The following is a 25695-nucleotide window of genomic DNA, read 5'->3' on the forward strand; positions in this document are numbered from 1 at the left end:
GCTAAAAATAAAAGCATTAATGCAGTTGATCTCAATGCAACAGTTATTTGGAAATGGAAAACGTGAAGGAGGTTTGCAAAGCCGAGTGTGGTGCGCGGCGGCGGTGTGTACGGAGAGCTCTGTGGGCCTTCGCCTGGTCTCTTCTCCATGCAGAAAGGACACACAGGTTTGGCTCTTGAAGCCAGTGCCTTTTGGGCCCCATATGCCATCTACAGTGGGGTACACAGGCTCAGGAATAGGAAGCTTCCAATGGGACATTCTCATGCCCAACGGGCAAGCTGACCAGAGTCCCGGCCACCTTTGGTTTCTGACTGCTGTTTCTTCACAACACTGCATCACTGAGATTCTTGGTCTTCGTGAATGTTCGAGTTTACCTGGAAACTTGAGTGCTGTTTCCCCGAGTCCCTTCAAGGCTGGAAGCCAGGCACTCACCGCCCTCTCCCAGGGGCACAGCTGCCTGCCTGCTCGCTGGCGGCTAGGGCTTCGGGAGCCTCTCCTGACTGCTGGCATCCTTCCAAAGGCCGTAATTGTAAAGACTAACCATAAACAGATACCTTTTGTACCACTTCTCAAAGCCAGTGTGTTTCATGGGGACAAACTGTCAGTCAGAAGGGAGCAGGGAGTACAAATTCGAGAAGGGAATCAGCTACTTGGAAGAAAATGCTGCACTTGGGGGGCAGCTCAGAATAAATGGAAGACACAATGTTTGGTGCCTCTTGCTCAGAATTCATAGAAGCCTTATGTTCCACCCAGCAAAGTAGTTATCCATTGAATTCACCTGATTTTAGACCAAATCAAAATCATGAAGTCTGACAAACTAAATGTTCAAGGCTGTACCAGACTTAGAATTGTTTTGGTAACATAGAACCCCTTCAAAAGGTATAGTTTAGTGACCAGAGCTGTTTTCTCCCTCTGAATGCATCCTCCAGGTTTTAAAACCGCCAATAAATCTCACACATGACTGCTGTAGTAATCTGAGAAATAGCAGGTATAACACACTTCCTGCCCCAGTGACTAAGACCAAAAAATAAAAAATAAAAATGGAAAACTCAAGATGGCAGGAAAACATCTTCCCAATATGCACTCCCACGGGGTGGGGGGATGCGTGTGGCGTGAGGTGCTCTGAGTTCAAGTTCGAGGACTCCCGCGCTACAGCCGCCAGTCATCACAGGGGTCAAGGCATCAGAACTGCTGATTTTTCCAAAAATTTTCTCAAACTAGCAGCAACCACAGCAGTTTTCCTGCAAAGCAAACAAAATATGAATCTTGTTAATTCAGCAGGGCTTTTAAAATTATAATTAGCTGGTTGTGCCCCTTAGGAAAACCACAGATGATTTTTTTATAAAGTATGTGTGTATGTGAGAGAAGAAAAAAGAAACTTCTTGACAGATTCCACTGCTCACCATAGTTGGGTTTTTTAGTTTATGCGAGACATTTCAGTGCTGTTTGCAATATCGAAGGACAAGGCTTCTCTGTTTCCTCTGATGGGCGGCCGCTCCGTCCACCTGGTCAACATGATCCCCGCCCTGCAGTGGGACTGGGGTCACATGCGGGACTATTTCCACTTGCATTACAGCCACATCTGCCCGGCGGCACACTGTCTGCTGCTGTCATTGTGGGACCTGAGGAGGTGCCCTAAGTCTACGTCTCCGGCTGGCAAAAGATACAACGGAGGTAACAGGAAACAAAAAACGCCACCAGGTTGATCTTGGGAGTGTTTCCTTGACGCATCAAAAACCCGCTAACAAATTGCAGGAGATTTCTATGCCTCAATTTACATTGTGGATTATGCTTTATTCATAGGGCCTGGAACTCCTTCTTTTTCCACAGGAATCATCTTCAACCACTAGATTTTTAAAATCAATATTATCTCAAATTTGGTTTCCCCCATAAAGTATCTTGCCATAAACCCCATCTCATCTTGGCAGGGAATATTATTATGCAGAATAATCTTTTTTTTAAAACTTCTTAAGTGAAGCTGCTCCTGAGTTAATATCTTAAATTTTAATTTAGATTTTTTTAAAAAGTAAGAAAGTAAACTAGGAAGTGTCCAGATCACATGGATCTGAAACAATTCTTCCCTGGCCTGCAGTGGGACCCAGGTGCATTTCTGTGGCCAAGTGGGGCTACAAAAGCCCAGAAAAGGGAGGCAGCCAGCCCGTGTGACCTGACACAATCACAGACACCTCACCGAGCAGGGCCCGCAGGGGCTGTGTCCGACTGCGTCAGTGTGACCAGCTTAAATGCCCTCTCTGCGTCCCCTGCACAACTGTTACTACTCAGGCTGCCACTGTCTTCCATCGCAGTGAGTTCGAAGCACCCACTCTGGCGTGGAAGGCCTCTACCCCCGCCCACCGCCACTTCCTCCTCATCTTCCCCAGCCAGACCCTGGCCCCAGGCCCGCCTTGGAATGCAACCCTGGCACCCAGTGAATTCATTCCCACCAGGCCTCAAAGTGGCTCCAGTCCTATGGTGGGAAGGTGGTTTGTGGCAAATCCTTGGGGTTTGTGGTCACTGGGGACAAAACTGCTTGTGGGGGAGAGGGCGAGGGAGGGGACAGAGAAGGAGTGGGTGCTGCCGGCTGCCCATGGACCAGGCACTCCCAGCTCAGGGCGAGCACAGCTCGCCGAGTGCCGTAGCCCAGGTGGGGATGCGAGCACCCTTTCTCTCTCCACATCACCACAGAAACAAAGCTACCCCTGCTCGCCCCAAAACTTTAATGTCCTTGCTATTTTTGACAAACAAGAATAGCTTTGTAAATAGAACGCACAAAAGTCCTGTTGACTTTTCATTGATTTCTAAATATGTGAAAGGCTGGCTCCAAAGGCTGGCTACCTTCACTGCAATACCACTGACCGCCTTCTGCCCTGTCTTGCTCTACAAAACATTCAAGGCTGCTCACAAGAAAGAAAGAAAAAATAAAATAAAATAAAAATATATATATACATACACACACAAGAAAGAAAGAAAAAATATATATGTATATACATACACACATATATGTATGTATATATACATATATATACACACATAGTCAAACAGACAAACAAAAACCTCAGGCCCAGAAAAATGTGGATTCAAAGAAAGGGTTAAGACCAGTGGGCAGCAAGAACGCAGACTGGCGACTCATACACCTGGGCGGTTGTGAACATGGCGCTGGCTGTGGACCTACTGCCCAAGATCAGGGAGCTAACTTGCTGGTCAGTCAGTGGCCCCCACTAAGGATGTGAATGTTGGGACTTCCAAAAGTCCTCCATAATAAGTGCATGTTACTTCCTTAGTCATCTCCTTTAGGTCATGCATTGAGCTAGATTATTGATATAAAAGAAGGTACTTATGTGTAAGGCCTTCTCTTAATAATTCTGGCAAAACCCTAAGTGGGGTAGAGGAGAGCTTAGGGGGTATGTGAAGAGGTGTTCCTTGGGGTCAGAGAGCAGGCCAAGGGCAGGAGGCAGCTTAGGAGAGAAAAACAATGGGCTTTGACTTCAGAGATGACTGAGAGTCACACTCTACCATTTGCTAGCCGCATGGCGTTTAGTCTCTGAGCCTCTGAGACGCAGTTTCCCCACCTGTACAAAAGAGGGTATGACTTTCTTCTTTTGTGATATCACACAATTGTAAGGACCACCCAAGATAGTGCCTGCTCAGACCTGCTGAGCTAATTACTGAGTACCTCGTATGTACGAGACCCAGACTTAGGGCTTTGCCTGGGTGATCTCATTGGAGCCACTCGGCAAGCTCAGGAAGTGAGACTATCTGCAACCCGCAAACCAGGCAGCTGCGCTTTCTCCAGTAAGAGCAGGCAGTGGCAGAGTCGGGGTGCAAACCCGGCCGTCTGATTCCATGCTGTGCCCCCAGCCACAACACTGCCCTGCTTCCCACATGGTCTGTGAACAGTGTTCAAATTCTTTCTTCTCTCTCTCTTAGGGCTTGCACAAATGCCTCTTCAGGAAAAGATCTGAGACCAACCTTTCAAATGGGTGCTTCCCGTAGACTATTTGGTCCCAAGGTCCTGGGCATCAGAGTTGTGATTCTTCTTCTTCTAAGAAAAGCAGAAGACATGTTGGAAGAATTAGGACTGTTTTTATCAGTTCCTGAATTATGATATGAGAACACACGAAGAGTCAATAACTTGCTACTGAGTAGAAAATGCTCTTTGAGAGAAATCCCTGAAGCCTGAATTGCCAAAGACCCCCTAGCAGATGCGCTAGCCATCCTCAGAGTCCAGCTTAGAGTCCCCTAGCCCCTAATGCCACCAATTTTCCTTCCTCAGGCCCCAGAGCATTGACTAATTCTGCAGTAGGTGCTTGCTGAGTTGTAGTAGAGCCATGGTTTGAGAGTGCCTTGCCCTAGCCCCACTGAGGGCTGTTTCTGATGGTAGACAGGTTAGGTATGATGGTTGGGGACATAAGAAAGGCTGGGAACCACTGCATGTTTCCTTGAGCATAATACAGAAGGCAAAAAACATCAGGGCCTTAATTTCAAAGAAAAAAAATCCTTCTTAAATTTAGACTGACAATTATAGGCATGCTCAAGTGGTTAAGAAATAGTAAGTGCTTTTAAGCATGAAGCAAAAGAGAAATTAAAATGTATAAAAGACCTTTAAAATAGATTTTAGGTTGAAATGGCAAATAGTTTTAGATTGGAATTAAATTTTCAACATAAAGGTAAATTTTGATTTTATATTAACAGCACATGTCAGAACCAAGATGATTCCAAAAATAAATTTTCTGGAAGAACTTCGTTTCAATATTTCATTGAAAAATAAGATATATTAAGTTTGAAGATTGGCTTTCAATAACACCAGAAATGTATGGTACAAGAATGGTTCTGGAAACATCATTTAGGTCCCCTGCACTCAGCAGCCTGTCACCTGACAGGACAGCAAAGTGGGAAGGCTCTGCCCCGGACTCCAGACCTCAGCCCTGTCCTCAGTGTCCTCAGTCACGCAATGCGGGTCGTGCCCCTGTTTCAGAGGGTCAGTGTGAAGATTGAGTGAGTACATTTTTGTAAAGCAGTTAAAACAGTGCCTCCACAGTGATATATAATTATAAGTTTACTGATACCTAGATTTATAAAATGCAATTTGTTCTTTTTAAAAAAAGAAAATTGTCACCATTCTTGAAATATCTATTCACCTCAGGTACTGGCAGGTGGGTAGAATACCAAAAGGTTGTTGTTGTTGTTGTTATATGGTTTAAAAAATATTTTAAACACTTTTTAAACTGTATAATGTCATTAATTATCTGCTGTGGTTTCTATATTGTCCTACCATGTCAAACCGTATTTGGACACCAATAAGCTTGGATAAAAATACATTGGTGGAAAATTGGCTCAAAATAGGTGGTGACCCTAATAAGCAGTTTATGTAGTCTGGGTGAGCTACTGACTAGGTAATAAGTCTATTTTTATTTGGCATCGGTACCAATTATCAAGGAAAGGTATATTCAGACACAAATAAAACTTAGCGCCGATGCTGAATTTAGAAGTAAAGTTAATTTCAATAAAAACTGGATGTGGAAAAAGTGAGTATCTGAAGCATAGTCACTCCGAGGCTTACTGGTCAGTGAAAAGTTCCATTCCCAAACCCCAGGGAGAGAAGGGAGGAGACGCACAGGCGGCGCGTGCGGGCATGGCAGCAGCCCCTGCTCGGGGCACACTCGGCAGCCCGGCGGCCGGGCACAGAGCTCGCCTGTCGCCTCTGTGCAGCTCGCCCAGTCAACCACCCTAAGTGCATGGGCGTTCCGTAGGCGCTGCACGTCTGCTTCTGCGTTTGTGCAGTCGCAGCTGTTTGGATGGGGACAGCGTGAGGGAGGCAGAGAAGCCATGTAGGAGGCTGTCGTCGTAACTCAGGTGACGACGGCCCAAACCAGGACAGGCAGGGGAGTGAAGAAAGACGGACAGGGGCTAAAACATGCAGAGCTGAAGGATAAATTAAATGTGAGGCAGGGATTGCAGGAGAGGACGGAAGCAAAGAAGATGCCCGGGTGTGAGTGAGGCCCCTCAGCCAGCACCTTAGCCTTCACCTGGGAGTAGCCGAGAATAAATACGGTGGGGGGAGATGAGTCTATTGGGGCTGAGAAGATCCAGGTGGAAACATCTAGACACAGGCGGACATATGGATCTGAAGCCTGGGAAAGAAACACGTGCCAAAGAGACAGGTGAGGAAGTTAGAACATAATTGGGAATTGGGACAAGCGTGAGCTCGGTTGCTCCCAACACTCACTCTTTAGTCTCTGGGCAGTGTCTCCTTCATGTGTACTTACGTGGATATCTGGACCACGCTCAGTGTTAGGGTTAAGATGTGGTGCCCAGAGCAGACTAAAGCATAGAACTGAGAATTCTGAATTCTGTTTTAAGGAGGTGTATTGCTCCCAAATGAATATTAGCATAAATTCTCCAAAATGTTATGCTTATGGGCTATATACGTGTGTGTATCCATGTGTGTGCATAGTACAATGATATGATTCATTTTATAAAGGATACAGAGATTTATTTATGCTTGAGATTTAATAATGAACACATGCTGAAAATAGTCTATTAAACAACATAATTTACATTATTTTTTTAAAATGCAAACTGCTCAATTAAAGCATTTTAAATGACTTAACACTACTAGCACAAGATTTGAAAGCTGTGAGAAAAGGAATTAGAAAGGGTCTCATTTCAGGTTAAGAAGAATCTAACATCTGATCATTAAAGACAGGCAAACAGGAAAAGAAGGGGAATAACAAGCCTTGGTCACCTGTGCGTTGAGTCTGGCATGGAGCTTGTGGTCTGCCAACCAGGGGTGCTTGAGAGCTTCCCTTGCGCTCATTCTCCAGCTAGGGGACAGTCAGAGGGCGATTAGTAGAGGCGTGTCAGAGAAGACCTGCAGCTGCTGCTCAGCTTCAGCTCTGGCCTCTGCCTTTGGGAGACCAGATGGCCAAATGCCAAATGATGGTCAACTCTGCCAGTTCTGGAACTTGTGCTCTGCATGATGGCACAGGAGGCCATCAAATCCAATTGAAGTAATGACATGGTAAGACCAACAAGACAGATAACTGAAATTCTTGTTAATGTTAAAAACTGAACATCTACTTTCAAATATAAGTAACCGTTCTTGTAATATAACATTTGAGCTTATAAATTTAACTCCTATCAGTCAGTGAAAGAATAAATGTATATTCATTATTTAAAAGCAAAATGCTACAATGATTCTTGATGATTCAGAAGCAATTTATATATCACAACTTTTAATAATAAGTATTGCTAACTTTTGAATTAAGAAGTTTTGATGGGGAAATAGAGTTAATGCAAGTATTAAGAGAGAGACCATTAGATATCTTTATGAGGAAACAATATCCTTTTGGAGCTAACAAAGGTTTATACAATTTTAGAAAATAATATGTAGGAGATTAATACAGATTATATTATATTACATTATGTTATGTTTCTAAGCGCTATGAACTTGTTTGATGTGCTAACATGTATCATATTACAACAGATAACCTTTCAAAATAAAACTTTAAGTGAATGCAACAATCTGAAGTATGCTTCTGAAAACTATCAAAGACGTAGTTTCAAGCAGTCATGAAGCTTCAGTTTGTAGGATTGCTTCAATACAAACTCTTCATCAGATACCAAAGGTTAAATAAGATAACACATAAAAGTGTGCATGTAAAATAGGTTCTTAGTACATGTGGATTTCTCACCCTCCAGAGATCTGATAGGGTCGTTTCCATCTGTTCACTGCCTGGGTACAGCAACGTGCAAATAATAATACCCTTGGCTGTTATTGTGCCTTTCCATTAAGGACAAAGAAAGCACTGTCTGTGAATTGTTCCTCCTCCTCTCAGACTGATACCCCCGCCTGGCTAGGTCCTCCTCTTCCTTTAGGAACTCAGTTCTGGCCTTGTCTTTGTCTTAACCACATTTTTAAAAGTACCTATCCCGTCTATTAGATGGTGAGTTACTAAATGCCAGGACTGGAGTCTGCGCATCTATGCTGAATGCCCAACACCTTTCCTGGACTCTAGCAGCTGACAGAGTAAGGGCTTGACTGAAAGACTCTCCCGTCAGGTGCCGCACCAGACCTGCTCCCATGTCGCTGCTCTGCTCCTACAACACCCTCCTTTCTATTGGTTCCTGGTCTTGTTTATTGATGATAACAAGCCATAAAGATAATAAAACAATAAAGCAAGTATTATTGGCCCTCAAAATCTTAAGTACTATCTATTAATATCATCATATGGTTTGGGTATAAAGCCATTTGAAACAGTAGTGTAATATTTCATGGGTTAATCACAGTGCCCTTCCCTCTCTATGATTCTAAAACACAAGCCCCTCTATTTCAATATTACTCTTTTTCATCCACTGAATTTTGAATTAATGTGATTTTCACATAAGAGAAGATAGAAGGCCATGTAATATATAATAGCTAAGCGTGTGGCCCTGCAGGAAGGCGGACTCGTATTTGAGTCTCAGTTCTGCCACTACTGGTCATGTGATCATGGGAAACTACTAGAATCTCCTCCTAAAACAGTAATATTAATCATTCCTACCTCTTTGAGTTGGGGGTGGGAGTGGGGGTTAAAAGAGATAACGTCTACAAAGCACTTGGGACAGCCTGGCCCACCGTAGGTTCTCAAATGAAATGGTAGTTCAGCGTTCAGTCACATAGAGCCATATACATGATTTGTAGAGGAGAAATGGATCCTAGAAATAACTTCTCCCAAACCCTTCATTTTGAGGATGAGTCAACTGAGGCCCAGCAGGAGTCTATGGTTGCTAGAACCTCATCTTGAGGGGCAGAGGGAGAGAGGTGTCAAGCCTCATGACAAAGCAGTGCTAAATCTCAGTAGACTGGGTTGGGAGGATCAAACCTCAATCCATTTACGGCTTTGCACAAGCATCATAGATATCACCAAGAAGATCAATTTTAAGAATCCTGGTGGTATATGCTGCTTCCTGATGGTCCCTATTTCTACCAGAGCATGAGATGAACTTGGGTTACCTCTTCTCCTTAATCAGGAGCTTGGAGATGAACTCCCGCGCCTCCTCCGAGATATCCTGAAATTCTTCATCCTCTAAGTCCCACCTGCAGGCCAGGATATTGTTCAGCGTCTCCGCGTCATTGTCACCCAGGAATGGGGATAGACCGCTAAGTCTACAGGACATAGGATCCAGAATTAGTGTTTTTAAAACAGCCTCAAACCCTTTACAGACAGGTTGCTTTTTGCTTCTGCCATTTGGAAGTGAGAGGAGGAAAATAACCTAATAATGAAGCAAAATTGTATATTTTGAATCAAGAAAATGCACCCCCACCCCAGTCCTAATTAAAACAACTACAGCAATAGAGGCAGCAGTTATACTCAAATATGAATCTCAAAGAATAGTACAACTTCCTTTTAAAATTGTTTTACAGATGACAAAGTGCTGTCACATACTTACACAGCAAATGCCAGGCAAGTCACCTCTGAAGAGGGAGGCCCAAATGAGTCATTTAGGAGATCAGGGCATGAATTTTTTGTTTTTGTTTTTTAATTATAATACTTTTGGGGCATTAAGTGATATTTAGCAGTTAAAGTGATTAGTGACGAGGACATACTTTACTTTTTCAGATGGCGTGTAGGGAAAGAACTCCCTCCTTTCACCCACAAGATTCAACAGAGCCTCCGAAGCAAATGAGTATGGTTCAGTGTTACTTATTTTTAAAAGACCTAAATTGGGGCTTTTATTCAAAATTGCAAAGCCTCATGGAAGACGCACGGAGCTAGAGAGCGAGGGTGGGAGGGAGGCGGAGAGCTGCTCACAGCATGTAGGCGATCACTCCCACGCTCCACATGTCAGTGGGAAAGGAAACAAAATCATAGTTCACAACTTCAGGGGCGAGAAATTCCGGGGTTCCAAAGTTCACCTTCAGCTTCTCTCTGGGTTTGTAACTGGAATTTAAGAGACAACGTGGAAGGATGGAAAGTGTCAGCCACACATAGTGAAAATTGAAAAGCTGCAGTCGGCAATACAAAGTAACTTCAGCTATACAAAGAACAGCAAACAGATAGACTTTAAAGGAAATCACAAATTTAAGCAATAGTGTCAAAAAGCTGTAAAGTGGTCCTAGGAATTTTACAAGTCGAAATTCATACTAGAAAACCTTAATAATCTGAAACAGTTGTGGGAAAAGCCAAGCCAAATAATTAGAACATCTGAATTATAGAAGATGACAAAAGGAAAATTGATGTAGTCCTTGACATGGAGATGGCTTGAATAAGCCTGTATTAAACGAGTAAACAGGATACCAAGACAATGTATATGCATCGTTAATGTGTTCAATTGTTAATGTGTCTCCATAAACTCTTTGTTCCTTGAACCAGCTTTTATGTGCCAGAACCCTTTGCAATCTTATTTACGCTATCAATATTTTTTAAAAGTAACTCTTCTCTGTACAGATGGAACAAATATAAAAGACTAAGTCAAGCTCTTACAAAAGTTAAAATTAATGGCTTCTAATGTAATAAACTTTATTGTATTAAGTTTTAATTTTTCATATTTTTTATTGAGTGCATCCTAGAAACTTCTAAACACTCAAATCTCAAACTTAGCAAGGTAAGGCTGAATGTAATTTTTGCTAAATTAATTCTAAATGACGGCATGAAACCAAGGGGCATTTCAGATTTATCTTTGCAAAGAAACAGCACCCCTCATGTCCCTTAAATCCATTCGTTCCCCTGTGTTCAAATAGACATACCTTCTGGCCAATCCAAAATCAATAATTTTTATTTGCTTAGCATCCCGATTCACACACAGGATATTCTCAGGCTGCCAGGAGAAAGAGACACATTAGCAATGAAAACAACCATCATTCACTCAAATTGTCCCTGAACCACAACTAAAAATACAACGATGCTCAGGACAAACACATCAGCCCTTTCACTTAGGGGCTGGCTCGTCTGTGTGTGTGTTTTCTCCTTTCATTATGCGGTGGGTGAGGTTGTGGGTCTCCTGCCAACCCTGCGTTACCCTGCCTGTCCTCTCCCTGGTTTCAAAGCTCACCATAGGCATGAGTTCAGGCAGAGGCCTCCTTGAGGGGAGAAAGAAAAGGAGGCTGCTTTAGAACTTTCCAAATGGACAGGAGGAGGACAGCTCAGACCTGCCATCTGCCCCCCTAAAGTTATTAAGTATGAATGTCCCCTTCTTGGAGAAATATTTTCCCAAAGATTTAAGACTTCCAACAGAAACGGCTTGATTCATTTAAACAGCCACACCGAGCATGCACCGCAACGGGAGCATGGGCGCCAGTGTTTCTCCTCGTGCTTCTCCTTGGAAAAGTTGTACATAAAAAAAAGAATGTTCTCTCCTGGTCATTCTTCAGTGTCGGGAATTCCGGCTCTGGCTGAGAGTGGCCTCAATGCCTAAAGCCCTTGACAAAGTTTTCCCCTGGAGTTAGACTCTGGCGGGACTTTGCCAACCTGACAGTCTCAGGGTGAAGGGGAGAGAGCAGGAAGTAGTGTTGCCGCCTGGTGCTCATAGAACATCTTATGAGTGCACCTAAGTTCACTGGGGCAGAAAAACCGAGGACTGGGGAAATTGAGGGATTTGATTTAAAGTCAAGGATACTCATAAAAGAGAAGTAAAGTTTTCAAAGAAGAGTCAAGAACTTTCCAATTCCAGTCCCAACTCTTCTTTAAAATCTGGGGCCATTAGCCGCCCAGCCTTAAGATGGGATCACAGACCCCCCTCCCCACCTGTCTGGGTGGAAAAGAGGTTCCAATGTAATCAGAAACTCAAAAACATTTTATGAAATGACATAGTGTCTCCTCATCAATATTTAATAGTCCATTTAGCATGGACAGAATATCTTCGGAAGCCCTTTTCTAAAATATCTCTAAAGTGGATGTCTGTCAGTAAAAGCCATTTGTAGAGAAGGCAGTACTATGTGGGAACATTTGGTTTCATGCTTAAATAACTGATTGATCATGTATAAAGCTGTCCACTTGTGGAGGAATACTATGGCATCAAAAAATTGGTTTGCAGAATGTAAAGAAATAGTTTTGAGGGCACTTGAAAAGACAATAATTTTTTTTATAATTATGAAATTAAAGAATGTTCATTGAATAAGATTTTCAAAACTGAAAAATATAAAGGAGAACATTTTAAAATCACCTATAATCTCTTCCACAGAATGACAAGTACTGTTAATATTTTGGGCCCTTTTCCTTACAGGGAGCTTTCTGAAAAGCTAATCCTTAACGACCCATCCAGCTGTCATCTTTATTATTGTCTTCGCTTACAAGCCGTAACTAAAACTGCCTATGGCGAGTCCTCAGTCAACGTTACAAAGCCACATGCGGAGTCATTCGACTTATGACAGGTCCTCCCCTAGCTCCCGTTGCCAATCAAATCCCTGCAGGGCTATCTGCAGAGTATCTGCACACAGTGAAAGTGCTCCATGCAAACGTGCAGTATCGAACTCAGTTCATAGCCAAGGGCCTTGCTAATGATTTCTAACCTCTGACTCTGTCATTGTATATACCACTTCCTCCTGCGCTCCTCCCGCTCAAAAGTGAATGGGAAAACAAGGCACATAAATCAAGACAGTGAGAGAAGCCAAGTTATAGGAAGAGAGGCCCATGGAAACTTATTTAAGGAGGCTAAATTTATTTCACTGTGCAACCTCTGGTGACTTGCCATAGATGGGATGTTATGTCGGATATATATTTTACTTTACGTCACTGTCATGCTATGCAAACAGGGAAATGAGAAAATGACTGAGCCACACAGGAAGATGTGCTTTATGATACTTGTCCCAATATGAGACTTGGTCAGAGTTACTGAGAATGAGTCTTTTATTGGTTGTAACCAGGACTATGTACTGTCCAATTCTAGGGACTTGGTGAGAGAGGGGTGAAGGAGAAGGCAATGAACAGGGAGGCAAGCAGGCAGGTGGGCTTCCCAGTGCGCTTTCCACCATGTGCAGCGTGGCCCCGCCCCACCTGCTCCGCAGCATTCAGCCCACCCTTCTATTCCACTCTCCATGGGTTTCTACTCTGTGGTCTAGCAAGCCCATGGAAAATATATGCCCAAAGTCTAGAGCTTCCAAAGACTGTAGGAAAGTGCTGGGGTGCTGGGGATTCTTGGAGATCCGGAAAGGGTGGCTGCCACTAGGGAATTATGAGTTAGCTGAAATCCTCCCACCTGCTGATCCTGAAAATGAGAGGGATTGCCCACGACCATTGTGCTACTGGTGGTGGTGATTTTAATTCTAAATGTTTATGGATACCCACCATGTAGATTTCTTTAACATGGTCAAGTTACAGGAATCTGAATAGTGTCTCCTGAAGATGGGGCATAAAAATATTAGGGGGAGACATGTTGGGAGTGAGATGAGGGTAAGAACCCTGAATTATATTAATTCCTGAAAATGTAACCAGTGATAGTACACATTTCCTGAGCTGGGAATATCTGACAGGGCCCACTGATTGGGAGTTGGGAAAGGTTTGCATTTCCTACAATGTGAAACGTGCTCTACCTTCAGGTCCAGGTGGAGAATGTTCATCTGGTGCATGTGTCGTATCCCCTCACAGATCTGCTTCATGAACAGGATGGTGTCAAGCTCGGTCAAGTTGCAGTTTTCATCGATGATGCGATCGAACAGCTCCCCGCCATCCACACTGCAGAGGGAAGATGAGTGAGACCCCTGCCGATTCCTTAACCACCACAACATGCCTTGCTGTGGCAGCGTGGTGTGCCCATTCCTCTTCCTCCCCCAAAAGGTGTGTGCACAGTTATTCCTCTGCCTTCTTTTCTATCTCACTTAGCCGATTCTTATGTTGAAAGCCCATGTTCAATCTCATAAATGGAAAGTTTCAAAGTTCCTTTTGTTCAGTGGCTTGAGCTCTAGGGTTGGTCCACATATACTGTTCTCTAAACACACTGAAGATACAGAGGACCCAAGAACATGGGGCAGGTATTCCAAACCCCGACTGAAGTTCAGCCAGGGTTCCATGAAGTGGTTCTATGTGGCCAGTGCTAGGTATGGGAGGCCCCTTCCTCCTTGCGGGATCGGTTCCAAGACCTTAAGTGCCTGAAACTGCAGCTAGTGCCAGACCCTATATCTGCTATATTTTTCCTATACATACATAACTATGATAAAGTTTAACTTATAAATTAGGTGCAGTAGGAAATTAACGACAATAACATAATGAACTAGAACAATTATAATAATATGCCAGCATCACTACTCTTGTGCTTTGGGGCCATTATTAAGTAAAATAACGGTTATTTGAACATAAGCACTGAGATACAGTGACAGTCAATCTGATAACCTAGATGGCTACTAAGAGACAAATGTGGGGGGGTGCTGCATACAACAGAGACTCTGGACAAAGGGATGATTCATGTTCAGGGTGAGATGGAGTGAGAAGGTATGAGATTTTGTTATACTACTCAGAACAGCGAGCAATTTAAAACTTATGAATTGTTTATTTCTGGAATTTTCCACTTAATGTGTTTGGACCTCCTGGTAACTGAGACCATGGAAAGTGAAACCATGGATAAGGGGTATACTTTATTACCCAAAATGCCTCTTGCACAATGAGAAACAAAACGCAAAATGGAAAAAAATGGAAGAGAATCACAATACCAATTCAGAGTTAGTTAGAATTGCAGTCAGCCCTCCATATCCACGGGTTCCACATTCATGGAATCAACCATATTCAACAACAAAAAACAAGAAAAATTAACAATATGACAATAAAAAATATAAATTTTAAAAACAACACAACTTTTTATGTAGCATTTATATTGCATTAGGTATTGTAAGTAATCTAGAGATGATGTAAAGAAAGTGTAAGGAGAAAGTGCGCAGGTTATCTGGATGCTATACCCATTTATATCAGGGACTTGGATATCCTTGGCCTTTGGTATCCCCAAGGGTCCTGGAACCAACCCCCTGCGGATACCGAGGGACCACTGTACTCATTTTCTAATGAACCAGTCATTGAGTTTTTATAAAGGTGATTTTGAGTTGAAGCTTCTTAGCCCTAATCGTTAATAGTCGGGCACGAACTTTGTATTAGCGAATTATGTCGAAATTGAGATATAGCTCAAAAGCCACGTTCCTGTGGGAGGCTCAGGAAAATATTTAAGGGTAGTTTTGGCAGTATAGCTTAGACACAAAGCTAGGTCTGCTTGGCCCCACTACTTCTCATCAGTAATGTCACACATGAGATGTGGAATCACACGTGGTTTCCTGTCTGAAATTGATGTGCTGTGTGGTTCACATGAGTCGGAATCACTGGTGCACCGAGCTTGGTCCTGGCCCCTGCTATTGTGGGACAGGGCTGAGGCCAAGTTGTCAGGAGTGACGTGGGAGAGGCTTGTGGAGGAGCAGCAGGGGACACGTACTACTCCATGACAAGGATGATATCATTCTTAGACTCGAAGGCGTCGTAGAGCTGAATGAGGTTGGCGTGGTCCAGCTGGTTCATGACGCTGATCTCGTTCCTCACTTCCTCCTGAGAAAGAGGACAGGGCATCTTAGTGTCACCAAGACAGGGACGGGGAGGGCTGCCCCCCACGGCCTTTACCTTGTCCTTGGAGCCTCTGGTCTTAATGATTTTGGCTGCCAGCTTCAGGCCGGTGGCTGTCTCTTCACACTTGTGAACCTGGCCGAAGCGCCCCCTGCCAAAGGAGAGGAAGCAGCCCAGCATCAGTCCCTGCCACGTGGACAGTGCACAGTGCTCGGGCATTTCTCTCTCTGAGTTTGACTGAGCAAACCTATGAGTGCCTCTACTGTATCCAGTGACCTCCTAGACGGATATTTGTCAAGATCACCTAGAGGGATGTTAAGAATGCAGGTTCCTGGGCCCTACCCCAGACCTATTGAGGCAGGAATCCAGGATAAGGCCCCAGAATCTGCATTTGCAGTACATTCCTTGGGCGATCCATACACACCCTAAAATTCAAGAACCACCTTTATAGACCTACAGAATCTCTCTGAGTACATATGAGTGTAATAAACTGGGCCTTGTCAGTATCTGAACAATACAGCCTGTGGTCAGGTATATCAAATTATTTTTAGAAACTGCATATAAATAAATAAGATGTAATCATAATATTGTGTATAATACATATAATCAAAAATACATACTATCAAAAATACATATTGCCTATGAGATTTTTGACAGTTTTGTTTGCATATTCTTACCTATGTAATTACCTACAGAAATGCACACTCACAGTTTTTAAATGTGATTTGCTTACTGTGGTTCCTTATTTAGTGAAATAAGCTAGAACATGTGTCCCTGCTCTGTGCGATGGTGGCCAACACAGCAGGGAGCGAGGGAGGACCCCTGACTACACAGTGAACCCAAGGCAAGACCTGTGGCAATTCCAGAGGACTTCAGAGATAGGGTCATAGCAACACTGGACAGACACAGGGCCAGTGGCAGCCACCACCTCCCACTCAACTCAGGTACACACCCGGCACAGAAGCAGACAATCTTGGACAATGACATTGGGTTCCCATAAACATAGCCAAGTGGTGACTTCAATTCCAGCCACTGTTCAAGATGTAGTCTCTACTAGAGCAATCGAGCACAGCCCTAGGCACCTCCCATGTGGCTGTTGGTTAAGAAAGTGCTTTTTCCTTTCCTTAGCAGTGGCCTGCAGAACCTCTGGCCCAGCATGGTGCCCCATTGCTGTCTGACTTTCCAGCTCTCTCTGGTGATTTCTTCTGAAGGGCTTTGAATGCTGAGGCCACTTCCCAAGATTCATGTCGGCCCACCGCACTGACAACCTCGTGCTAACAGAACATGGGAACATGGCAATCAGGGGTGATAACTGGCTGAGAGGCCATGGGGCAGAGGAGGAAGCCCCTGGAAAATTCAGGAGCCTGCCACTGCAAGCAGGTTTTGGGGATCCAGTGATCCTTGGCATGTTGTAATGCAACACCTCTGCCAAAAGCAAAAGGTAAGCTGCTGCATCTCGAACCTCCCCCCACTAAAATGAAGGCACAGCGCCTGATGACGTCTTTGCATCTCAAACCTCCCCCCACTAAAACGAAGGCACAGAGCCTGATGACGTCTTTGCGTTTTGGAGGCAACAACGCACATTAGATTTTGTTTCTCTAACTTATTTGCCAAGTGAATTATGGCTGCCAGGTTTTGGTGGAACCTCGAACCAGAGATGACCAGCAGCCGGTTCGGACTGCAGAACAGCCAAGAAGATTCAGTGGTGCCCAAAGAGACAGAAAGGAAGTTTTAAAGACACCACTGACAAACCTTGACCAGAAAAACAGCACAAACCCTGGGAATTTTTTCAAAGCTTCTTCTGCAAATAACCATTTTCTGTTAGAGAAATAGTTGCTGGCTTGCCACTGAAGTCCCTGCAGACCCAAATACCTCAGACTTGCTTGGCACCAGTTCCTGTTGTGGAATTCGCATTTCTCCCTCAGACTGTCCCCATTGTCACATGGGGCATTCTCTATGATCAGCCAGCTAAGGAAGAAAATGTTCCGATGGCTCCATGTGGCAGAGGGCAGTGTAATATGGAATGGGAAGAAGAAGAAGGGATTTTACAAATATCAACTACATCCCAATGACCAATTGCAGAAACCTGGTCTATAGTAGCTGTATATATTTTCCATTTGTTCGTTGGGAGGTAAATTTTGTACACATGTGGATGAATGTCCTGTTTTTCGCTCCCTATTTTATGTAGACATAGTAACCACAGTAATCTTTATAATTTAGGCTTCGAGTTACAAGATATCATAGGAGGATTGTGAATGAAGCAGAAGAGGAAAACACGTCATTGCCCCCAGCATGAAGATGGTCCCTGATGGACTTTAATCTTCCTTTTTTAGGGAGAGAGTGTGCATTTAGATGTCCCTCAAATAAGTTCTTTGGTAAGCAGAGTCATACATTGAAATTGGTAATATGTATTAATACAGGAACAATATAAATGGGAAACAATGATGCAACAGTGATGAAAAGATTCAGCACATGCCACAAAAACTACGGTATGGACTCAGTTCCACATTCTATGTCCCTGTGCCCACGCCATGGCTTTGGAGAGGGCTAGCCCTTCCAGTGGCTCACACTGGGTTTTTCTCACTCTCAGACATTACAGCATGGGAAGTAAAGTGGATAATAAACACAGAGTTTAGTCACCACAGTAACCTTTCTGGCATCGGTGACAATTTTCAGTAATGGTTAAAATCTCTTAAAATGTTTGTTTATAACATTTCCAGTTCTCAGGCTGAGATCAGCAAACATTTATGAAGTCCCCAGGCTCTGTCTCTTTGGAAACTCTCTCCTTTTGTTGAAAGACTGTTTAAATGATGTGTTACTTACCCTCCTAAAATTTCTGTTTGGCTCACAGTGTAGAAGCTGTTGACTGCTGCTTGCTTGGCCGTCACGATACGATGGCCAAATGGGGCAGGAGGAGCCAGGACATCATCTAGAAGGTGAGAGGAAAAGAAGGGCCATCTGTCAAGCAGTCTGACCTCTTTACAGCAGCAAGCTGGTGCCCCACAGTAAAAATGTGCTCATTTAATAACAAAATACAGTGAGCCATCTGTTTTATTCCAAATGATCCAGGAATACAAATTTTCACTTCAGATTATGAGCTGTGACTCATGACGATATCTGACATCTCAGAGAGTGACAGTGGGAACCACTCAACAATAGTTCATACCTTCTTCCGGCCACTTTTGGAAATGTCAAACTGGTTCAAAATCTCCAACCCCAATACAGTCCAAACAGAGAATACTTCCAAGCCTAAGACCATTTTAATTCAAATATGAGAAATTGTTTGATCCATTGTTTTAAAGAGCCACTAGTATAGTCTGTTATTTTAATTAAAGTGGAGAGAGAGGAATGAAACACTGCTTCATGTCATTGAAGTGTTTGATATTGTATATTGCTTTCCAAAATGCTTTTGAGTTTATTTAAGACACATTTAAGGCACAAAGATGAATTTTTCCTGGCTAGTTGGAAATAAAACACCCAATAAAACTAGGTAAGTGTGTATTCTATAGCTATTAAATTTCTCCTACTTTCCACCTTCCATCTTAAGTGTTTAAACTCTAGTCTACAGTAGTGTCAGTTCTAACATGCATAATTACTTAGTAAGGTTTCTCCCCATATTCTTTTACTTTTCCATGACTGCTGCTGTTAAAATTTGCTTGCCATGAACCTGTTCATTCTTCATTGATTAATTTATTAAGCAGCTACTGCATGCATACAATAAGGATACAGAGGGAGGTGAGTAGATAATAGCTTTGCTTTCAAACATTTACATTTATTTAACATATGTTTCTTGAGCACTTATCTTCTTCCAGGCACTCTGCCAAGTGTTAATATTTTTTAAAATTCAGATACTATAAATCTCCTGGAATCTGATTTGATATTCACCTCTCACGCCATAACTATGCTGAAAAAATGAAGTCATGTGAGAATTCTCTTGGTAGCATTCATTGCTTCAGATTTTAAAAAAAGAAGGGTTGAGTTAAACACACAAATGGCATCAATATGACATTATGTCTCCCGCAGGCTGTTAGACTAAGTGAAATGCAGTTGGAAATGCTTGCTGGAAAAGGTTAAAAAGCCTTAGAAGGCCAAAACAAAAGCCATTTCCTACCCAATGGGGTCCCGAGATCTTGCTCTCGGGAGGTCTTCTCTCGGGTTTTGCCCTGTGAGTTCGTCTGGGTGTGTCTGGCTCCCTGTGTCTTCCTACACTTGTGCTCTTCACTTGTGCCCACTGCATCTACTCTGCTCTTTTTGTTGTCCTCACTGACGGGGCACTCCTCTGTCCCTCTGCGCTTGCTGCTGCCAGAGTGCACTGTCTGTCCAGCGTTCTGGACAGCGGGCCCTGCTGCTGGGCTCCCCAGGAATCCTGGTGTGGAGACGGCCTCCGCGCTGCCGGCACACCTGGAAAGCAAAATCCGGTTGCAGCTCTCAGAGTTTCAAGGAGAAAACTTTCAGATGGTCAAAATTCTTAGAACTAAAGCTTTCTTAAAATGATGTTTTGGTGAAGAGAATGTAAGTTCCAAGATAGAGTTGACCATTTCAGTGTCTGGGGATAAAATGGAGCGATATGTTTCCCCAACGAATCTCTGGGTGTAGACAGCCAGGACCCCAGAGAGTCACCACAACGATCTCGTTGTGACCTGAAGTTATTCCACGGGCCCTTTATAAAAGCAATCATTTTAAAAGTACCCAACTAATTTGGTCTTCACTTGTTTCACCTCCTTTCCTTACAGAAGAAATTGTGACTGCATGATAAAAGCAGCAATAACCTCTCTGAATATTAACAGCAGCGAGAGCAAACCTTTATTGGTGGAAGAATTGACCTCATTTCAGCTTCTCAGCAGCTCCCAACTTTACTAAGCACATTTTTGCAATGATGGAGTTTCTTAGTAATCATTAGTGTTTATGTTTAATTCTTGGGAAATTAAATTTCTCCAAGATTAGGTTTCAAACATATTATTAAAAAATGAAATAAGAATGATGTCTTAGTCCCTAAAACAGACCACACAGGTGTTTTGATGCTCTTTATTCCAAACAGATACCACATTAATTTTAATGTTCTACAAAATTACCTGAATTTGTGAAACTTTGCAGTGGGGGAAGAAAGCCATTCAATAATATACTTCTTAATCCTCACAATATCTGGGAAAAATAGCCAATTTGTCATGTATAATGGAGCAAGTAACATTTTTCAGGTTTAGGTTTTTAACTTACAGATTAATCTAATCATTATTTAATTCTTGACCTTAGTAAGGATGTGTTCAATATTACTAAAAATAAAAACTTTTTATGTAATCTTTAAAAACTATTGATTCCTATGAGGACTATTAATGACCATCTTTGTCTACCAATTGGTAGAAAACTTGGAAAACAATAAAATGCCTGAAAATATCATAGGTAAGAAAAAATAATGGCAAGCAAATGTGACCATGAAAAATACACATAAGTTGGGAAACTGGGTTCTAAGTCATTGCTTTAAAAACTCTCTTCATTTATCCTTTTAATATGGCCTTCAATTGTAATGGCACATAGATCTACGAACAATTGTGGATTTGTAATGCTGTAACCCTACCTTTCATGGAATTGGTCACCATTAGTTTTATCAATGAGTTGTTTCTTATGTGGACATCGGTCAGCCTCTATCTCATTTGCAGCTGCCAATCCACCTTTCTTCTCGGCTCCTCTTCCTCTAATATCTTCCCTAGATATAGAATGAAGCCCATTTTTCTCTTCTTTGAACACTGGATGTTCGTTTTTACCCACAGTGGCTTGTTTATCATCTCCAACACTATCTTCTTCTTGTCTGTTCAGGTTCTCTGTGTATGAAATGTCTTTTCCAACTATATCCTCTCTCAGCTCTATGCAATTCCTTGGAGCAAAATCTTCTACCTCATCTTGACTTTCCATATGATAAATGGCAAAACTTCTCTGAACTAGAGAGGCATTGGTCTTCTCAGCATTTTTCTTATTGAGTTTCTTAACATTTTCCTTCTCAGAGGAGAGTTGATTCTTCTGGGTAGATCTCTCTAGAAGCCACCATAGGACACAAAATATTTTAATGGAGAATGCATGTGATCAGTATAATTTTGGCTCCATATAATGGCACCTCTATCCACATTTCTTTTTATTAGCAGATATAAGCTTTTAAAAGCTAAGTAGAAGGAAATATGACCAATTGACTGACATTTGGCTTCCAAAAGATATTCTAGTTTGTAACAGGTAGGAGCCAACCAAATATAGGTATTCACCAAATAGCACCTTTCCCTACACAGGGCTTTATGAAAGTGTAACTTCTTTTGCACAAGAATGACAACATGATTTTCTAACGATGTTACCTGTGAGGGCTGATGTCCTTTTGCCTTTGATGGGCATCCTTTCTGTCAGGCCGGAGTTTGACCACACTGTCTCACTAGCCTGTGGATACACAAGTGACTGAGGTTACATATTGCATTGGGCGTTTCACCCTCAGCACTGCCAACACTGGGACTGGACAAGCCCTAGCTGCGGGGCTGCCGTGAGCATTACAAGATGTCTGGCAGCATCGCTGGCCTCTCCACCAGATGCCAGCTGTTCCCAGTTGTGAGGGTGCAGATGGCCCAGATCACTGCACATCCCCGGGGGCAAAATCACCCAAGGGTGAAAGCACTCTATTTTATGATTCAAACATAGAAAACCACAAAAATTAATAATAATGTAGAGGGCAGAACAGTCTGAATTAATGACTACAGTATTTGAAATGAACTCACTATTTTCAAAGAATTCTGCAAAACTCTTGGCACTGTTTGTAGAAGAAAGCCCACCTTCATGAGTAGATTAAAGGGTATTGATACTGTGTATGTCACCCTTGTCCTCTGTTTAAGTTGTCTTGATATGGTTCACATATAAATCAAATAAAAATGAGAGGATAAATGTGAATGAGCTCTGTAAACCAGAAAGTGGGAGATGAAAGCAAGCTTTATAAACGGAGCTTTTGCATTGCTTAGAACAGATGGCCCTTTTCCTAAGTAGATAAACATTCTTCTCACAAACCTGGATTCTCTGAAAATTAGTTTGGCAAATCCTTTGCTAATATATACCATATAAAAGGAAAACATTAGCCCGATCCACCCAAATTATCACAAATTCTAGAGATATTCATTATAAATTAATGAAATTGTGTGGATGTGTAGTCAGTCTTTTTCCCCCTCGTTTGAAAGAAAACACAGTTTGCCTTAGGGTGATTTGCAACATAAAACACCAAGTAAGTGCAGAGCATAGATATCAAGACAAATTGCAAATGTGCTTTTGAACAATTCAAAGAGCAATTCCACGGGTTCTGAGCATCTCCATTTTTCAGATGGGACCTTAGAACACAGAGGCATGCTCAGTCAATCTGTGGAAGATCAAGGTTGGACGTTAGAGCCTCAGAGTTTCTATTTTAAGTGAAAGTGCAGAGCTGGCATTTGCACACTTTTCCCTCTGCAGGGAAAACGCCTTCGGCTTCCTCAGGCAAAGCTGGTGCTGCTTCCTCTGTGCCTGCATGGAGCTCAGCTCATACCCCACCTGGCACCCCTCACAGCACTTACCTGAGCTTTTCTTCCTGGCAATTTCACACTAGGCTGTGGGCTTCTAATGGGCAAAAAGACCTGGTCATTTCTGATTCCTTGGTGCTTAGCCAGAGATGGCACATAGCAATACTGATGGGGGGGCAGTGACAGGGAGTGGCATGCCCTGTGTGACTCTGAACAGACTCTGTACCAGGCTCTCTTCTAAGCACTTAGCACTATTAACTCGGTTGCTCCTCGTAACAACCCTTTAGGATAGATCCTATTAACCCCGTCTTACAAATGAAGTTGGGTAATTTCCCAAGGTTATAAAGTCTGGAAATGGCGGAGCAGGGATCCCAACTCAGCTGTGCTCCTAACTACTACACTGTACTCTCACTCTGGAAAAAAATACAAGTATTATAGCCAAGTCACATTATTAATATTTATCAAGATCTATTACAGAGTTGATATCACAGTAGATAAGAAAGAAAATTAAGAAAGGGCATAAAACAAAACAAAAAAAATTAGAGTAAGGAAATAAATATTTATTGGTTAAAAGATAAGAATTAATATGGAAGAGAGGAAAAGAAAAAAAGAAATTAGTCAAAGAAGACAGTTTAGCAAATTGTGTTTAATCTATTTATAACTGTCCTTCAACTGTCCCTTGGAAACGAGAACTCTTGCTGCAGCGATAAGCACTGTGCTTCTGGATTTATTAAGTGTGGCCTGAGCATAATGGTAAAAGTGGACGTGGCCTTAATAATGAAAACTGGTGTAAATCAGTCAATTTCAGTCCATCAGAATATATAAAATTGAGAATTTGGCTGTAAGACTCCGTGGAGCGCTGGCGGACCGACGCTGGCCTCTGCAGCCGTCTGAGCGCCGGGGGCGACGGTCTGCGAGCCGGGCCGGCGGCCTTCAGAGTCCGACTGGGCCACAGGAGAAGCTGCTGGTCCTGAGGACTACAAGAAACCAGCTTCCAAACGGGGCTGTTTTCTTCTTTGTAATTATGTATCATCTATATTTTACCATTTAAATAAGGTAAAAAGGCCTTTATTCCTTGCCAAAGAATATTATATTTCCATTTTCCAATGTAACACTGACATCTAGAGGAACTCTGAACTGAAGAGTTTCCAATAAACAGAAGTTGTATTTCTTCTTTTCTTCCCCAGATAGCAACTTCGAGAACCTTCAATATGAATGAAATGTTTTTATTTTGTATTTCCAAGTTATGTGTAGGAGACACTAAAATAGGAAGCACAAGTCTATAGATATATCTTGTTTGTTGTCCAAAAAAATATGTGTCTTACTGGTTCAAGAGGATCCGACCAGTGCTGCTAAGCTTAAAGTTGCTGAAACAATACTGATTATTCCCAGTTAACGGGATAAAAGTCACATCGGGTTATATTTCTCTGCTGAATTCACAGTGAGCGTGAGCTGAACCTAAGGACTTCGTTTCATTCAAGTTCACTAATTTTTTCATTCACTTAAGAAATATTTATAAATTGGCATGTGGATTACTTTGTAACTATTTACCAATTCCTTTTGTAATAATTTATTATATTAGTGGATTTAGGATGACATAGGGAAGAAAGGCAACATGGGCCAGATGCCCAAGTATTCAAAACACAGGCCAGTTCTCTTCACTCTGTCTGGTTTCCTAGATTGGTCTCAAAGTGGGCTGTATTTACCCAGGAAGTGTCCATAGTAGTCCTTTGGGGAGTGAAAAGGAAACATTATAACTCATTCCTATTTATTCCATTTCTTATGGATTAAATGTTTATGTCCCCCCCAAATTCATATGTTGGAATCCTAATTCTCAAGGTGATGATCTTAGGAGGTGGGGCCTTTGGAGGTGATTAGGTCATGAGAGCCACATCCTCATGAATGGGATTAGTGCCCCTATAAGAACAGACATGATATCTGGTTGATCCTGCCAGTAAAAAAAAAAAAAAAAAAAAAAAAAAAAAAAAAGACGTGACAGCTTCTCACTCTTTACAAGGAGAAGAAGGCCATGTGTGAACTAGGAAGTGGGCCCTCACTTGATATGCCAGCACTGTGATCTGGAATTTCCCAACCTCCAGAACTGTGAGAAATAAATGTTTATTGTTTAAGCCATCCAGTCTACAATAATTTGCTATCTAGCAGCTTGAACCAAGAAAACATTCTTTTAAATTTTATATTTTATATATGTTTTAAAATATATATTAATACAATTAGACACATATATAATTTATAATTATCTATGATATATTAAATGTTGTTTATAAAAATAAATATATTAGACTGGTTATCAATGTATAAAGTTTGTAAGTAAATATATTGGGGAATGCTTAAAAATCTCTTATCAATAGCAGTACAAAATCAAAATGGTTTGGACACTGTTCTTCTAAATAACATTATTTCTCACATTCTAATTTTCTGAAATATGTTTTGGAGAAGCTTTAGTCTACATAGCAGATTCAAGACCAAGTACATGATTAGAACTATCAATGCGATTCTTGCAAACTCTTTTTCTCCTTTTGCAAAGTACTGCTTCTCAAAGGGCAGGATTCATTGCTCAAGTGCAGTTTTGACTATTTAACCAATTGAAAGTAAACACTTTATACTCTTCTCTTCGTTGGCAATTAGACTGATTGACATAGGATCCAGACCTG

General features: G+C 42.2%; 1 protein-coding gene across 4 annotated transcripts in view; it reads right to left on the reverse strand.

Annotated features, from left to right (window-relative positions):
- Window positions 1–705: 705 nt before the first annotated feature.
- The window catches only part of MYLK4 (myosin light chain kinase family member 4), a 78860-nt gene continuing 53870 nt past the window's right edge, over window positions 706–25695 (reverse strand). Inside the window, exons 3-15 of one of the 4 annotated variants that reach the window (XM_076010427.1) lie at window positions 21848–21926; window positions 21085–21538; window positions 19624–19913; window positions 18336–18441; window positions 15570–15663; window positions 15388–15497; window positions 13511–13652; window positions 10730–10800; window positions 9795–9923; window positions 8996–9148; window positions 6746–6824; window positions 3970–4042; window positions 706–1241 (exon numbers count right to left, since the gene is read on the reverse strand). In XM_076010427.1, coding sequence (XP_075866542.1) covers window positions 3995–4042; window positions 6746–6824; window positions 8996–9148; window positions 9795–9923; window positions 10730–10800; window positions 13511–13652; window positions 15388–15497; window positions 15570–15663; window positions 18336–18441; window positions 19624–19913; window positions 21085–21538; window positions 21848–21926 — 1755 coding nt within the window. In that variant the 3' untranslated portion in view covers window positions 706–1241; window positions 3970–3994. Of the gene's footprint in view, window positions 1242–3969; window positions 4043–5764; window positions 6825–8995; window positions 9149–9794; window positions 9924–10729; window positions 10801–13510; window positions 13653–15387; window positions 15498–15569; window positions 15664–18335; window positions 18442–19623; window positions 19914–21084; window positions 21539–21847; window positions 21927–25695 lie in introns of those variants that run through there. The other 3 variants (XM_076010429.1, XM_076010426.1, XM_076010428.1) reach the window with 3 other exon arrangements.

The sequence above is a fragment of the Microcebus murinus genome, chromosome 15 (genome assembly GCF_040939455.1).
Source record: "Microcebus murinus isolate Inina chromosome 15, M.murinus_Inina_mat1.0, whole genome shotgun sequence".
Taxonomy (NCBI): Eukaryota; Metazoa; Chordata; class Mammalia; order Primates; family Cheirogaleidae; genus Microcebus; species Microcebus murinus.